Raw genomic sequence first — 18,432 nt, 5'->3', positions numbered from 1 at the left:
CTTTCAAATGTAGTGAAGTTAAAGTCATAAGTTCCCAGAAAAAATAATACTCAAGTAAAGTACAGATACTCAAAAAGTGTACTTAAGTACAATACTCAAGTAAATGTACTTAGTTACTGTCCGCCTCTGCATATAGCCTTAAAGCTAACAGACATAGACTAAATGCCACAAATTGCATTTTTTGATTTCATAAATGTATCTTGAGCATTTCGGTGAGAAGAAGATTTGAAGCATCTGAAACCTGGCTAATCGTGTAATATAGTTCTCCATGTTTATTCTTGGCGGGTTTGATCTTATTGTGTTTCTGTTTATGCAGCAGCGCACATACACAGACACATGTGCATGACTCTTATCTGATTATAGGCATATGGGCTCTGGGTAGTGGTGGTAATTGGCATGTGGCCGCAATTGTGTGTATGTTAAACCTGTCATTATAGGCAGGAGATTAATTGATTAATAATCTAAATACATTCTGAGTGGAAATGTATTATCCCAGAGCACAATTTGTGGTGTTGTAATTAGATGTAGAAGAAATGTGGCCTGCTAATGAAATGCCTGAATCTCCTCAAGGTGTCCTTCAGGTGCAGTGGAAGGTTGGCCCAGGAGGAAATGTAGGCGTGGTTTATGCCTGATGAACTTAGGTTCTTCTGCTGAATCCAGGATTCCTGTTGGATTTGGTGGGGATGTAATTCTTCTCAGAAAATGAATAGAGGGCATGTTTACAAAAAGTAAAACCTCCTTTTCCTTTTTTCGCAAACACATTGTCTCTCTTTGTACTCAGTGTGTTGTTTAAATGGTTTTGGATACACTGTCTATCATTTTGGAAACCGCAAATGAGATGCCTTCATTACTGAAAAGACAAATGTGAGATATGGAAAGAAAGAAATCATTTGGACTACTTCCACTGCTGTCAACTCTGTACTGCCTTCAGCTTAACAGAGATGGAGAACTCTCAAAGACCTGATTGATTTTGATGAACAAGCTGTTAAAAGGGTCATTCTTTGTATGCGGTGCATTTTGGACCTCATGATATGTTTGGATCAGATTTGGGATCAGGAAAAGGTTATATATAGCTGATTATATATAGCTGAGTTCTGGATTTGATCAGCTAATATGTTTGAAATGAGTGAAAAAAGATTGAGGTTGCACCAAAATGACTTAAATGTTACATATAACAAATTTGTCAGCTTGCAATAGACTTGCACTGTATATTCTATCCTGTTGCTTAGCAATCAATGTAAAGGCTAACTTAGCTGTATATCTGTAGATCAGGAGCTATTATTAAATTTTTATTAAATACCTATAGTCACATATTTGAAAGGTTTCAGAATTGTTTTCTCATGAGACTTTTGTCTTATGTGGTTGGAGCATAAGAGTGGAGAAGCTGGAAATGATGATAAAACATACGATCTCAAATCAAGCGTTCAGATCAAGTGAGACTTCTTTAATTTTCCTTTAAAATGTGTCACATCTTGAAATTGATGTCATAGCTGATTAATTTAGTTATTTTTGGGTTAATTTGTTGAAGCTCTCATTAGTACATTTACGGAGTAGAAAGCAATACTGGGTACAGGCAGAAACAGAGGGAAATAAACAGGACAAAATAGGATTTATTTAACAGATCTTATTAAAGATTGACTTGATTTTGATATTTCATCAAGTACTGTAGCACCTGGAAGCATAGGGGAAAACATATCCTCTTGAAAGTAATTTCAGTTTATATTTTGAATAATGGGAGATTATTTGCTTCATGAAAAGAAAAGACACCAAATTCAATTAATGTCCTGTTGGAAAAACAGGATTTAAGGCAATGTCAGCACAGCATTATCTCACCCAAAGCCAGATACTGTGTTGTGATTTTTTAAATTTTTTTATTTACAGTTTTGACAGTACAGTACGGTCATACCTTGAAGGGAATGCTAATATATTTATGCTAACACTAGTATCAGTATTTTAACAGTGACACCGGACTGTGACTCAAAATCTCTTCTTGATGTGAATATTGCTTTAAACTATTCAGTCGACCTAATCAGTGTTGACTTGTCATGGGTCTAGCAATCCTGCTCAGTCTGCTCAAGTTTGTGAACTTTTTTTTTGAGTTATAGTGGATCATTGCTGCCATCATATTTGAGCCTAAATACCAAGGCATGTCGTAAATATCTGGTTGGCTCATTCTCCTTTAAATCAGAACCAGAATTCTGTCCAGAACTGATGAATAACTCACCCCATTGTATTTGAGCCTTGGATGTCTCTGCTCTGATGAGGATTCCAGTTGCACATTCCAACAGGACACAAACCTCAGTTTAACACCTCTGATTAATACAGTCGGCAGTTTGATCACTGGGGAACAGGAAGTGGTTGAGTGCTGGGGCTGGGCCACAGCCAGAAGTAATGGATCGGGATTTGTATTCATTACAGATACACTCTGGGCTCTCCTGTCTCGGTGCCAGCATAAGAGAGATGGAGGACCGGCCTGGTTCAGACTCACTATAAGCATGGAGCAAGAGAGAGCACACTACAGGAATATGAATAAGAGAGAGAGAGAAAGAGGTGCAGATTCATTTTCCTATTGTCAGCTTCAGCTTTTGGAGGTGCCAGTCAGCTTTGTGAGTGTAATCTCATGTTAAACCTCTCTGCTTTCTCTCAAAAATGTACTGCTTCATTTTAAGTGTTATTTTTTATCCCTAAATCTCAGCAGTGGTCTTGTGATATGTGAAATGTGATATGAGACATGTAGGTTCTGACCTCAGAGCGGTTGATGTCTCAGACAGATGGTGCTGAGGGTCTTTGGGCCCCCTTACCTGCTATGAACACACTGGTCCTGGTTGTAAAATCATTCTAATGATGTAAATGTCTTTCCCAGCATACCCTTGGCTTGTCCTGAATATTCAACAGTTGCTGTTCATTTTCACTTTTTTTTTAAGTCAAACTAAATCTGTTTTACTCTATTTTCTTTCTTAATAAAACTTTGTATTATTGTGCCTGATTCAATATTTAAGATGACTTAAAAAAATTACATTGACTGAAAAGCCATTTTCAAAGCCGGTATGAATGCAGTGCAAACTATTTTTTTTTTAAATTAATTTCAGCAATTAGATGCATCCCATTTGCTGCTGAAATTAAAATGTATTATGAATTATGAATTCATAGTTACTTCTGGTTCGCTAATTTGATTGGACAAGCGTTCCAAAAGTTTTGTTCCAATAAGTTATTTAATACAATGTAACAGAAGCATCATTTTGTCCATATTGTTCTTTTTCTTATAGAAAAAGAGAGAGAAAAAAAGGGGACTTATTTCAATACATCAGTTTGAGGCAGAGCTGAATGTGAACTTGCAGTCTGTTGTAAGAAAGTGGTGAGGTTAAAGCGGACTAAATGATTGGAGATCATTTAGTCACCAGAGAGAAGTCTGTCATTTCACTGGAAGATCAAGTTAAGGCATTTCATTAAAAATTATGGGGTCAAAAACAAACAAAATTAAACATGCATAGATGAATTGTTTATAATAAGATCATTAAGAAGCATTTAGAAAGGGTGAATTTCCAGTTCTCACCGACCTAAATATTTAGTTTGCTTCAGTTATAGATAACATTAGTTAAATGTGTTGTAATTGCTGTTTAATGCTGCATTTAAAACCGCAGCATGTGTAAAGTGGCATTGGCATCAAACACACAGGACTCTGGGCTCTAGCCTGACCTGAGTTTGCTTTGCTTTTCCTGTCATTGTACCCTTAAGCAGCCCTTAGGCTCTCATATAATGTCCTAGCTCAGAGGAAAGAGGTAAGACTCTTCAGGGTCAAGAGAGAAGTCATTTCAGGCCTGGCAGAGGTGAAAAATGATCAAGCTCACTCATTTTTTTCTGTTGTGCTTTCCTTTCACTGTTGCTTTTGACTCTGTGCCTGTCTGTGGTTTGTGTGCGAAACAGATGTCGATGGCGTCTCTGTGAGTCTGGCAGTCAGTTTGTATTTTATAGATGAACCTTCCTCTAAGTAGTTTTTCAAAGAACCATCTTACCCTTTCTGTGAAATAAATCCTGGAAGAACCATTTCCAAAGGGTTATATCAGAGGAAAGACGACTGTAGTTTCCCCACAAAGGCTTGAATCACCCGTTTTTATGATCAGAAATTACTAGGAGTTTTTTTTCCTTAACCTCATTTCTCCCCCACCAGCCCACCCTTTCTCATGTGACATTTCACCTTTCCCTTGTAACACACACACACACACACACACAGGTGTGCAGAAGGGTCAATGTGGTCCCAAACCTTCCTCTTCGTCGTCTTGGACCCCAAAATAACTCCACTGTTCTAATTAACGTAATTAATTTCACTTATAGCAGTTAATTATTTCAGATTGGTTGAAGAACAGAGCACTGGAATGAAGCGAGAGAACGAGAGAAGGTGGTGGTCTCAGGAGTCTGTCTAATCTTGGTTTAGGGCAGTGGAGGAAGATTAGAGCTACTCATGCACTCCTGAAGAAAAGACGTGAACCCAATTACTACATCTGTCTTTTTTTCTGCTCCTCTCCCTATTTTAGCCCTCCAGAGTGCTGCCTTGAGCGCCTGTGTATGATGATGACTGTTAAACTGGCTAATAACATCTCAGAACTGAAAAGAGTTTAGATCAGCTCAACCCAGTTCTTGTTACTGTCCTGTTACAGGTGGCCGAATATGCATAATTCCCTTCTACACAGTTTGCAAGCAGCAGTATGTGAGTAGGATGTTGAATATTCAGTATGATCATGATATAGTAGGCAAACAATAGCGGGCAATACCAGGATGCCTCAGATGAGATTCAAAAGTGTACCAGCATTCGATACTTTGCTATCCCATGAGGCCACAGGTGCTAGGGAGCCATTTGAAAAGTTAGTGGAGAACTGTGAGCTGGGAAGTTCTTGTCAAGTATAAAGGCCGTTCACACCAAAAATTATAACTTCTGTATAATGATAACCATATTAGCGTCCACAAAAATGCAGGATATTATTCTGTTCATTATAAATGTGCGTTGCACTTATGTCGTCACATGCTTTGAATGCTTGAACTCTTTAAAGTCTGGTGGATTATGATTGGCAGTCAATGTATCATTCATCAGCTAAAAAAACTTCTAAAAGTGTTTCCAACAAAAACATTGCTTTGTGTCATTACCATTATAGTTGTGCATTTGAGTTCCCTATTCTCACGGAATCAGAATTAATATTAACCTTATAGTTGTCGATACTGTTAGTGTCCTTGGTGTGAACAGGCCTTAAGTGCGAGAAGTACCAAAAACATTGTTCCTTGTGGTTAAATTGTGCTTGTTTATCCGCTATCAAGTACAGCACTCACCTGCATATTTACAGTATTTCTTCATCAAAGAACTTCCTGCCTTTACTCACAAGTGAAGTAAGAGTGAATTCATGTAAAGTATGTGAATTTGGACACTGTATGGTCGGTGTTTGAAATTGACAACTGTTTTACAAACAAGTGTCACTCTCCAATGTATCCTCATGCTACAGTAGACAAAAGCAGGATTGAGTAATGTCCATTAGAGCGGGTAACCAAAGTAATTTCTCCTCTGTAATTTGCAAGTAATGCCTGTAACGTTCCGGTTGTTAAGTCTGACACCACATGTGATGTATTAGCCTTTTCTGTGTCCAAACGCTCCTTCAGATCCCACAAGAAAAAAACAATGGTGGAACCTTTGAACCTTTCACAATCACTTCCTTCTGTACCACTGAGAGTTAAAACCAGGGGTTCTTAACTTTGGCCCTCAAGGTCCACGACTCCACGGTCCTGCAAAGTTTAGCTGCATGGTTTAACTTTTGAGTAAACCTGAAGGCTTGTTCAGGTGGGCTTGATTAGGATTGGCGCTAAACTCTGCAGGAAGTATAAACTCTGCTCCTAAATGCTTTGTTTTGCATTTTGATTGTTATACTAAACTGCATTTAAGGGGTTCATCGATTTTGAACATAATCACAGTTTCACCTGGAACTTTCAAGGGCAACAAAAGGCTTGTGAATTTACCCAATCAAAACTTTGCTTTTGAAAATTTAGTTACAAATTCACAGGTATTGCTACCTTCACAGGTCACCTTTTGCCCTTCTGAATACAGAGAAGAGGGGAAAGATGTTTAGAAAAAGACAGGAAGAGGCAGGGTGCATGAGTTGGACGGAACAGATAAAGAGGAGAGAGATGGAATGATATTGGCAGTGGAGGAAGGAGAGAAGAGAGAGAGAGCAAAAGAGATGATCTGATGAGTTATATATTATTCAGTAAGTTATACATTATTGAAGAGAGTTCATATTTAGCTGTTACACACACAGGCATATATTAAAAGAAAAAGGGAGAAAGCACAGACAGAACGAGAGAATCAGAATCAGAATCAGAATGAGCTTTATTGCCAGGTATGTTTACACATACGAGGAATTTGTTTTCGTGACAGAAGCTTCCACAGTGTAACAGAATGTCAGTGACAGAACAAAAAACACAGATAATAAAAAATATAACAAGTAAATAAGGAATAAAAATATATAAATCGACAATTGTATGTGCAGGTGTATTACAATAGACAGTTTTGTATGTACAGGTACTGTATATTATGTGCAAATTTTAGGTGTAGACTGAGTATGAGTGTTAGATAAATAAGTGTATGAGTGTATAAATAGTGTGTGTTCCACAGTTATTGTTAAGTGTTCATGAGATGGATTGCCTGAGGGAAGAAACTGTTCCTGTGTCTGGTCGTTCTGACTACAATGTCCAGCAAAACATCAGAATAGTCGAAAACCGGTGAAATATCGGGTGGTGTGTACTGCCGAATGTCCAGCAATTCGTCTCTGGTGAAACTGATTGCAGGGATATAACTAAAGACAGGACAAACTAACAAAAACATAAAAACAACTGCGGAGCACGCCACGGAGGCAGCCATCACCGTCGGCGCCATCGTTAGAAATCGATTAAAAAGAGAGAGATGAAGATGAGATGAAGTCGCTCTAAATGTGTTGAGGGTTTAGGAGAGAAACGCGGCTGTACGGATCAGCATTAATGCTCCAAGTTAAATGCAGCATTAATCTGGACCAGCAGGGTTTGCGCTGCGAGGCTCTTTTCGTGACGGAGATTACCGAATCCTCTGGGCCAAATTCCAGTTCAGAATTCCAGGACTCTCATTCATGTCTTGACTTTCCTTCTAAAAGCATCGAATTCCATGAAAACCAGCTGCACTTCGGTTGTATTTAAATAGGCCAGACTGCATCACAATGGAACATTTTGCTCAGCGTATGAAGGCCTCATGACGGCATACCTATACGTGTCCAATATATATGAAGCAGTTGCTGAGATGTCTGTGAAGTTCATTTCAGGATCAAGTGCCAATTTTCCAGATTCCATTCCAGTTTTTGGGTCTTTTTTATTGTGAAAGCAGTAGTTCATATAAGTCCTGTTAAGCCATGGGGTATCAAATAAACAAAAATAATTAAGTATAGGGTCTAAAATTAACACTCGCCAAGTGCCAAATGCGAGTAAAAATTGGCTTTGGCTAGTAAATGCAGAGATCCTGGCCAGTTGGCTGGCAACTTTTTGAAGAACTATAAATGAATGAATGATTTACACTGTAAAAACAATAGTCTGACCCTTGCTGGTGTAAGCGATGACCATAATCAATTCAAACAGTGTTGAAATTTTACTGCAAATTTAGGGAAGGTTTTTTAACGCACTTCTGCTTGTAATTTTTTTAAGGTGAAATCTCTGGAGTTTTGTTGTAATCTGATTTTTAATTTAGCTACATCTGTTGTAAGTACATTTTGAACATAATACAAAATGACAGTAGCTATGTTTCTAAAGTAAACAAGTAAACAAGCCTATGGCTCTTTTTTCTTACGTTATAAATTATGAAAGGAAGTAACTAATGCTGTCATGTTATCTTGCGCTCGGATGTCTGATGTTTGGGAATGCAATTGTGTGAGACAGTTATGAGAAGTGATTACCAAATAACTTTGATGACGGACTTTGGCGTTGGACTTTGGAAAATTATTAAAATAACATTTGATATGGTGTATGATGAGATCGGGGCGCTGGTTAGTGCAGTTATGAAATCACATGATCTGGTGAGGCAAAGTCACGTGACTTTTAATGCACATTGAGGAGTTTCCATTATGCACGTCATCTTATCGGATAAAAAACAATATTCGAGTCAGTTGGGTGCACAAAGTTTTTTGTGCACATTTTTAGACTTGTTGACTTATGGTTGTTGACTTGACTGTTTTTACTTTTCTAAGCAGTCAGACTTCTGATTTTTACCTTGTGTAGGATAAAATGGGCAAATAAATAAATAAATAATCAAATATTGATTTACATGAATTGGACATTGAACAATATTGCTTTCTTTTATTGTTGCAACTCCAGAAATCTGTGTAGCAACACATTTTCAGCACTACTTCAACACCATCACAAAAATGCGAATAGCAAAATCATGATGGGTTTGTTGATTTTGTCCCATTGTGTTATTGTTCTGTATGAAAGTGTGTTTAAATTTCATGGTAGATGTGTTTGAGTCTAAGCTAAAATCTCACTGCCATCTCTCTGGAATCCCTCACTCTCTGGCACCTACTCATGTGTGTGTGTTGATGACCAATATTAAACAGACATGCTTTGAACTCCATAGTGACTGGTGTCTGTTTCTTAAAATAACTGGACCGTGACCTTATCTCCTGGTCCTGTAGTCTAAATGTTTGTGAGCAGGACATCGGGAACGGATGAAAAGAATAGAAAACATAACACCAAGGAAGAAAGAGAAAGGGAAGGAGGAGTTATATGTTTGCTTATATAACCACACTCATTGTAGTGCAAATACCTCGTTTAACCTCATCCCAGTAAACCCATTGTAAGAAATGGAACTACTAAATGAATACTTGTTTATAGGCTACTTGTTGCTGTTTTTAGTGAAAGCCTTGAGTAGTACTTCAGGAGGACTGCGTACAACATGACTGAACTAGACACAGCACAGCTGGGTTCCAGCAATGAATAATTTGCCTGTCCACACTAAAAGCAGAAAGGTTATACAACAAAACACAATCACGGCTGATCAGAACGTGTTTCATGTCTAATAGATAATGTGGAGCAGCATGATGCTTAGAACTTAGAAACACACACATTATTTTCTGTAGCTTGTCGATAAAAGAGCAGAATCATGAGACGGCAGCATTTTACTGAAAAAAAAAAAAAAATTATTTAGTTTCTTAATAGCAGTCTTTATTGTTGACATTAAGGCTAAATTTTTATGGATCACATTTTTTTTCAACACCACTTCTATTCTATTCTATTCTATTCCTCAATAATAATAATATTTCTTTATTTATGTATTTATGTATTTATTATATTTATTTTTTATGACATCTCTGTCTGTTGATTCACAGAGGCTGAATAGCTTTGTTGCTGCTGTGCACCGTGTGTGTATTTCAGAAATGTGAGCGTGTGAATATATGTCTCAGATGTGCAGGTGTCTCAGGTGTGTGACTGTGTGTCTGAATGCCTCACGTGTGCGCGTGTGTGTTAATGCTGAATGACGGCTAATTATGTGAGAACACATCCTAGGGCATGTAAACATTATGTTGGTGTTGGCGCCTGCTTTGTTAAGGTTTTGGTCATGTTTAGGGGTGCGTGTGTGTGCTATGGCTGAGGGACCAGTGAAGCGTGACTGAGCAGCTTGATCTGATTGGCTGGCTTTGATAACAGTGATGTAATTGAACAGATGGTAATGGATGACACCTTCAGTGTGCCCCGCCCACTCACACCACACACACACACACACACACACACACGGCATCCTAATACAAGCAGTGCCTAAGTGTTGTGTTTTGCCCGTATCTTTCTCTAGCAAACACTCACTGTCTTACTCTTTGATCTGTTTGTGTGTGTTTGTGTGTGTGTGTGTGTGTGTGTGTGTGTATGTGTACTGGTTTATATATCCTGGTGGGGACTTAAACCTGACTACACACAGACTCATGGGGACTCGTGTGACGGTGGGGACCTAAATTGTGGTCCCCACGGGTACAAAAGCTTATAAATCATACAGAATTAAGTTTTTTGAAAATCTAAAAATGCAGAAAGTTTCCTGTGAGGGGTAGGTTTAGGGGTAGGGTTGGTGTAGGGCAATAGAATATAGGGTCTGTACAGTAGAAAAACCATTACGCCTATGGAGAGTCCCCACAAGGATAGCTGACCAGACATGTGTGTGTGTGTGTGTGTGTGTGTGTGATAGAAAGGGACAGAAATTCGAGGTGCCCAAAGACCTGTGTGTATCTCGCCATCATTATCCTGTCATTGGTTAATTTTCTTCTCCGGTAGTTGGGTCTTTTCTCACTGTTTTGTTTATTTTAGCTTTATGGCTTCAGAGCATCGTCAACATATGACTCCATTTCCCACAATTCTCTGCTGAGCCATGAACAGCAAGTATTTTGTGCTTTACAGCTCACTGCTGCATGTGTGACATCATCGAGCGATGACTCAGTGCCACATTAACCCAGCACTTATAAAGTCAAAATGAAACTTTTATGATGTCCATCTCAACTTCACTATAAAGGGCTTTTACATTAAAATTATTTATATTTTTCCACATATTAATAATTCCATTAACCTCAGTGCTGGTTTCTCGGCTGGCACAGGACCTGCACATAAGTACTTGACCTCCATTTTTTTTTTTTCGAGTCAATCGCCAGAACCATAAATGTCATGTGACTAATCATTCTGGAGCCGTAGGGAAATTACATAGCCTTCACTATAGCGACTATCTTGAGGTGTGATGTCAAAGGCAGTTTAACACTTTAAACAGCCCTCCAAAAAGATGGAAAACATCTAACAGCTTTCATGTAATTTTTCATAGAATTTACTTTTTTTTCTTTTCATTTTGCTCAATTTAATTTTGTCACAACATATGGCAGCCAGTGCTAATGTTAACTACAATGAAAACTATAAAAATTGATTCTGTTCATTGAAATGAACTTAAAATACCAATGATTGATAATGATTGACATAATGATCAATATATTCAATTAAAAACTTAAACTTTAAAAATGAGTATTAGAAATGTTGCCTTGGAAAATAACAGAAATAGAATATTTTTAATATTTTTGAAATTACTAAAAATAAAACTGAAAAAAGCTAAATAGAAATATACAAAAAACTGACAAAAGCATATAACAAAATTACTAAAATCTAAACTAAAAATTAAACTTCAATACATTTTTCATTAAAAATATTAATTAATACTATAATAATATATAAAAAATACTAAGTAACGCTAATGACATCTGAATGGCTGTCAATGGAGAAAGATGTTTTTGCCCTAGAATGTTGTAGTTACAGCACTTACCAGCAGGGACAAACAGGGACAAAACTTGACTGATACTGAAACATTACGTGTCACTTCCTTTCTCTCTGTTTTCTGCTATGCTTTTAAACAGCCCTTCACAAATATACATATCAATGTTTAGAGTGTAGCATGTCTCAGCTGAATGAAGGAAACAGTTCAGCAAGATGTGATGCAAGATCTGTTGATGCCACGCCACATCGCTCTCTCTGTCACTTCTTCTATCCCGCTCTTGCTTTCTGTTACCTCCTCATCACTTTTTCCCTATGAATCTGGGTTATTCTGGCCTTATATCTCTGTAGATGAATTTTAAAAGGATGTTATTAATACTCTTGCGTGTGTGTGTGTGTGTGTGTGTGTGTGTGTGTGTGTCAGTGTTCTAGGGTCCTGTGTCTCTTCCTGTGTTTGGATCTTTCTGCAAGTAATGTTATTCTAGGTTTTGAGGCTTAACTTTTGCCACACCATTAAAATATTTTCTTTATTTCTCTAATATTTGGATAATTAATCATTGTAATGATTATTGGTCTTTAAATAGATTGTAAAAATGCTTGCAGAGGCCAAGGGGTCGGATTTTGCTGGTTAGCATGGTCCACTTTCCATCTTTCTCTGGTGGATGTTCAAAAGTAGCTGTGTATGACAACAAATATATTTTTTTGCAAGCAAGAAATAATCATGTCATGACAATAACGTATTTAATTTTCTGTCAGCTGTGCAAGAGAATCAACATTGAACTTTTAACCATATGACTCCTTATCTCTAGTGATTAAAAACTGTCTAATTGCACCTTTTTGTGTTAAATATTCAGTTTCTCAGATGTGGTGTGTGTAGCGTCTGGACAAATCAGACACACCATTTTTTCATTTGATTTAACAAATCAATTATTCATTAGATTAACAAATAATCACAGACGCCTCACCCAATAAACATGCTGGGTGCCAGGATGTCTGCGAACGACCACAGGCCACTGGTCACCATGGCAACCACGACACCTTTTGCTAGACCAGATACACTTTACGACCTAATGGCATGTTAAGAGTTCTCCCTTTCACTACATTTTCCATAGGAAAGACACAATGCACAGTAAAAATGGACTCTTCTCTAATTAATTCATAGGATGAATTCACCTTTCTTTGAATGAACACACATATCCTTCAGGTCATTGTGTATGTTGTTAATGTCCTTGTATATTGTCTTTTATATTGTATACTGTTTTATGCAGGCTTATGATGGAACCACTCGTTCCTGTCATCTTACCTATATGTAATCCTACCATGTTTAGTATCTATGAATTCGTCTTCTGATGATCTAAACGAGAGTGTATATTATATGTTGGTACATAGGCAACATATTAGTGTTCTAAGAATCTTTACTAGTTTGTGCATCAACACCCAAGCGAATTACATTTCAACGTTCTTAGAATTGACAGACAGTTGACCCTGAGAGGTCAAGTAAATTCTTACAGCGGATCTAAATATTTATAATTAATTATAACTAGTTTTGATTAATTATTCATATTTCCCCTTGAGCTGATTCGCTACATGTGCATGCTTTACAGAAAAAAACAATATCTAGAATATGGGTGTGGGAAATATGGCAAAGACAATAAACTGACTAGATAAAGTAATGTCTATTGGTAACATGCTTATATTATGCTTTACACTCTAGTTTCTTATTCACTCGCCCCTAAATATTTTACATCAGTCAAAAAGTCTCTTTTTGGCTGACTGAGCGGTGTCTGGCCAGAATGAGATGTAATGTGGTTCAGACTCGCTATGCCTGTAGTCAGAGGTCTGGCTACATCATGGCTGCATTTGAAATCACATACTCTCTGAGTAGGTGCTTTTGATTAAGTAAATTCTTTGCAACTGTTTTAAAGTTATGTTCTATATAGTATGAAAGTGTGTAGTATGAATGAAACCAGGGTGTACTACATTTTTGTCATGCTGTCATACTGTTTTTTGCAAACCATTTTTAGGGAAGTATGTATTTTTAGAAATGGTCAGTGTGAGACTACAGACTACCCTTAACCACACCCCAAACAATGCCACACCCTTAACCACACCCCCTAACAATGTCGCACCCTTAACCACACCGCCTAACAATGGCGCACCCTTAACCACACTCCAAACAATACCACACCCTTAACCACACACCCTAACAATGCTGCACCCTTAACCACACCCCCTAAAAATGCAGCACTCTTAACCACACCCCATAACAATGCCATACCCTTGACCACACCCCCTAACAATGCTGCACCCTTAACCACACCTCATAACGATGCCACACCCTTAACCACACCCCCTAACAATGCCGCACCTTAACCACACCCCCTAATAATGCCGCACCCTTAACCACACCCCCTAACAATGCAGCACCCTTAGGCACACCCCTAAACAATTTCACACCATTAACCACACCCTCAAATTATGTCACACTAGGTGTGTTCGACTTGTGACGAGATGTCTGCTGTCTAATCACTCTCGCGGAACTTTGATGACATAGTCATACACCGATCGATCTGCGCAGCACCGCTTCAAGTCGAACACACCTACTATGTTCGACTTTTTTTTTTTCTCTGACTTGAGACAGCGCCGACTCCATGTTACTGTGATGTATAGCATGAAAGTACTGCGAGAGCGTTTCGAGAGCAGTCGCCTGACTTAGCCGGCACAGTTTCTCCAGAGCAACTGCAGGAGCGCTGATGACGACACAGCTGTTTCACGATTGGATCATATTCACCACATGACAACGATGACGTGTGTTTCGGGTTTATTCTGACACCTATTCCACTAATGCTCAAAAATCTGTGTTTTCATAACAGCAAAAGCTTGTTTACTGTAGTTGCAATGTTATATTGAGTCACGTAACACGTTTATCAAAAAACTCTGATAAAAGTATATAGACCCACTTTATTGGTATTTAAATAGTATATATTTATGTTGAACTTTATTCTTGAACAGATGGCGCTGTATTAAGAAGTATATGAAAAGTAGTTTTGTTGTGTCATGAAAACGTTTCTGAAACATCTGTGTATTTGACAAATATTGCATTTAATTCACTTCATCTGTGATAGAATATGCAAACACCGCACGAGCGTCACTACCGGGAGCTGAAAGTGTCCGACTTGACATTTCTGCTTTCAATTCCGCCCCCGACTGCAAGCGGCAACTCTCGCCGATCGGTCTGCGCAGCGCCGCATGAAGTCAAACACACCTAATGCCACACCCTTAACCACACCCCCAAACAAAGCCACACCCTTAACCCCACCTCCAAACTATATCACACTCTTATCCATACCCCCAGACAGTAGGTGTGTACAAATTCATGTGTGCTGTGCATGCATTCCTGCAATTGCAGTCTGATTTGAAGAAGTACATGCCAGTTATAAATTTTGTACAACTTGAGATTGTGCCAACGCCAGATCACTGTGACATCAGCCATCAAAATACATTCTGCACAGCTTTTACAGAGCAGCTGCACAAGCTCTGATGACGACACAGTAGTTTCACATTTGGCCGGATTCACTGGTGACGACGATGATGTACATTACATGTTTGTTCTGACATGTTTGCAATTCTGCTAATGCAAACAAATACCTGTTTTTATAATAGGAAAAATATTTTCATCTTAATGTTATATTGTCATGTTTATCAAAACAAAATTGATAAAAAAATATAGTCCCCACTTTATCGGTATTTAAATAGTATAGGCTTATGTTGAACTTTATTCTTGTAATACAGGCCCTGTATTATGCAGTACATAGAGTATTGAATGAAAAGTGTTTCTGTTGCTACATAAAACCTTCACAATTGTCTGTGTATTTGACAAATGTTGCATCTAATCCACTTCATCTCTGGTAGAGTATGCAAACACTGCACAAGTGTCACTGTAGCAAGCAGAAAGTGTTCGACTTCATGTCTCTATAAGCGGCAAATCTAGTTGATCAGTTAAATCCAGCCACAGTCGAAAGTCGAACACCTAATATCACACTATCAGCCACACCTCCAAACAATATCACTCCCTCTTTTACAGTGTTTAACAGGTGTCTTTATCCTAGTGTTGTGAAAAAATGGCCTGGCTGCAGAAGAAACCAGAGAAGAATGAACTAGTAGAAATCAGAGCAGTAATGTTTTATTCTCTTGTACAGTTGTGGTCAAGTCATCCACTGCTGTGATGCAGCAGTGAAAATACTCTTAATGTACAGCTCAGAGAGAGAGAGAGAGAGAGAGTGAACGGGTGTATGTGTTTTTGTGTGGTGAGATAAATATATGAATGGTGATGCTGACTCATAAAACAGTATGTGAGAGAGTGTGTGACTGTGGTGTTAAAATACACTCAAACACACTAGATTAACACGTGCACAAGGTATGTGTGTGTTAACTTAGCTGCTGGAATGAAAATGGTGACATATGGCCAAAAAACACCATATTTTGGAACCAAACTATAGTTATCCTCTGCCCAATCTCATTTAGCCCCTCCCCAATATATATTAGTCCCTCCTCATTCGTTTCAGCCTGTTTCTTGCTCATCCAGTACTAATTGCTACTTACAAATGCTGAAAGATCATTGAGAGTGGCTGATGCCAGTGGATGTCTGTTTGTTTGTTTATACTGAAAGAATCCTTTTTTTCTTTAAAAAAAAGGTTTTTAATTCACATTTTTACAGTCATCCATTTGTTAATACTATGTGTTCATGTGTGTACATTGTATTGTTTACAAGTTTGAAGCTGCTAGTTAAAATACAATGTGGATGGGCCTCTTTTAAAATGACCCTCTTTTCAAAAGCTCTAAGAGAAGCCCATTGCAGGTTTCAGATCAGAGGGAAGGGGATCCCCTAATGTCTGTGGTGATGCAGTTGCAAAATGTGATTGAATCTCAGTTCATCCATCAGCGATATGGATTCCAAAGCGAACAGCTTTAGTGGCTGTCAGAGCTGATGGCTCAAACTTTAGAAAGTTTTCGGTGAGGTGCAGATTTGATCTGTGTGAATGAATGTGGGATTTGAAATTTGGTGATTTTTCTTGACACCTAGTCTTTGCTTTTTGTGAATTCAAGTTTACAAGAGTGAGTGTGTGTGTGTGTGTGTGTGTGTAGCTCTTTTTGTTTTTTTTTTCTGCTTTTATGCATGTTAATTTGTGTCTAACAATAAACAAATTCATCATCCAATTAGAAAAAATGTGTCAGAGTCTCGCAAGAGAGTGAATACAATGCAGGTACTTCAGGATGAGTAACTGAGATTCTTTCTTTTGAAAGTCCTTTATCCAGAGCATGGCTTTACTACGTTAATTAGAAATGGTGCTTTACGAGAGTCTGCATGTCATCGAGAAAAGCCCACTCTGACTTCCTGTAATTTAACAGGAGTGAGATAACACAGAGCAACTCTCCAGTTCTCTTCTTACTCTCAGACATACTTTACTGAATCCTAATGACCAAAACCCAGCACTTTCTCCTATAAAGACGTCTAAAGAATGTGATTTCTGCACCACTAGCATCGCAGCATCACTCTACAAAAAAACTACATGTTAAACTGGGATAGGAGAAAATATTTTAGAATAGATAAACTCACTGATGTCATTCTTACATGACATTTCAAACTAATCCAGACGTTGGCTTATTCGATGGGCTGAACCATTTATTAGAAAGAGGGGGAGAGAGAAAGGGGGAGAGAGAAAAATGAGGGTACAGGATGGGAGAAACTTTCAGTTCTGTGGTTTACTACTGTGATCTCACTCTGTTTCTCATTCCTGACACACACACACACACACACACACACTTCAGTAGGATGGCTGACGGTGGTTCTCTTTGGATTTTACGCTTTTGGACTGCAGATGGAGATGAGACAGTCCTGCAGGGCTTCCATGTGTGATGTTTAGTGTGATATAATACAAATACTCTGTTGCAATTGGCCAGTATGGTTATTTTGGAATGCCTCAAAACAAGACAGTTAATATAAAAGAACACTGATTGGCTTTTCACACTTGAAATTGTTTACCCAGGAGTTATTACAAATAAATACCAGGGGTGTTTAATCTTGGGTTGCCAGGCTTTGAGATTTCACACTGTACATTTTTAAACCCATTTGTGGATGGAATTTATGGTCTTATTTGCATATTTACAAGCGTAATAACATTGACTGGACAAGTACAACACGTGACAAGCAGACAAACTGTTTTAATAACTGCTTGTCCATCTGGCTGTGAGCTTTGTTGTCCCTGTGGACTTCTATAAAATAAACTCTCTTAAATGACTGAAAATCTGGGGCTGGGACAGTGGTAAAACAATACAATCTTTTATTTTTTTGGCTTTTAAAATCTACCCTAAAATGCATTAGGAAAGTTGCCAAGGAAGATATGATTAAAACATATATATTTAAAAATATTTCAATATGACATCAATAACACAGAAATATTACAGAACCTCTCTATGTATTACAGGTTAATACAGAACCAAACAGCACAAATCTCCACTTCTTTTGTGTTTTGTAGAGAATGTTCTTTTTTTGTGCTAGTGCTACATTAACGTCTCTCTCACACTTTCTCATTCACTGTCTCCTTCTCTTCCTCTGCAGGCTCCAACTATTCCAGTCCGTCGTTGGCTCCAGTCCCCAGTCTGAATGAGGACGAGCATGTGGGGGACGGGGGTGGGGTGCTGGGTCTTGCACCTGAACACATTCCCACCCCTGGTGCCCCACTCAACTGGCAGGCAGCCATCAATGCGGCACGGCAGGCCAAGCTGATGGGCACCACCGCAGCCCCGATCTCCACTGCGAGCTCCACACAGTGCAAACGCCAGCACTACACCAAACCCAAGAAACAGGCCAGCACTGCCTCCACGCGCCCACCCCGAGCCCTTCTCTGCCTCACTCTTAAAAACCCCATCCGCAGGGCGTGCATCAGTATCGTGGAATGGAAGTATCCTTTACTGAACTCTGACCTGTTTGTCATATACAGTATATACACTACTGTTCAGAAGTTTGTGGTCGGTAAAGTTTTTGAAAGGGTTAATGTGATGATGGTAGTAGAATGTCTCTTATGCTCACCAAGACTGCAATAAAATCAGTAATATTATGAAATGTTATTTCAAATTAAATATTTCAAA

At 38.4% G+C, this 18,432-nt stretch overlaps 1 protein-coding gene across 1 annotated transcript in view; it reads left to right on the top strand.

Moving 5' to 3' along the window:
• The window catches only part of LOC107699032 (voltage-dependent L-type calcium channel subunit alpha-1C-like), a 90,692-nt gene that overhangs the window by 17,721 nt on the left and 54,539 nt on the right, over positions 1-18,432 (top strand). Inside the window, exon 2 of the mRNA XM_016500191.1 lies at positions 17,903-18,245. Within this exon, the coding sequence (XP_016355677.1) occupies positions 17,903-18,245 (343 nt within the window). The remainder of the gene's footprint in view (positions 1-17,902; positions 18,246-18,432) is intronic.

Source organism: Sinocyclocheilus anshuiensis, unplaced genomic scaffold, assembly GCF_001515605.1.
Source record: "Sinocyclocheilus anshuiensis isolate Anshui unplaced genomic scaffold, SAMN03320099.WGS_v1.1 scaffold346, whole genome shotgun sequence".
NCBI classification, from domain to species: Eukaryota; Metazoa; Chordata; class Actinopteri; order Cypriniformes; family Cyprinidae; genus Sinocyclocheilus; species Sinocyclocheilus anshuiensis.
The sequence above is the reverse complement of the archived record's forward strand: the minus strand, read 5'-3'. Positions and strand labels throughout refer to the sequence as shown.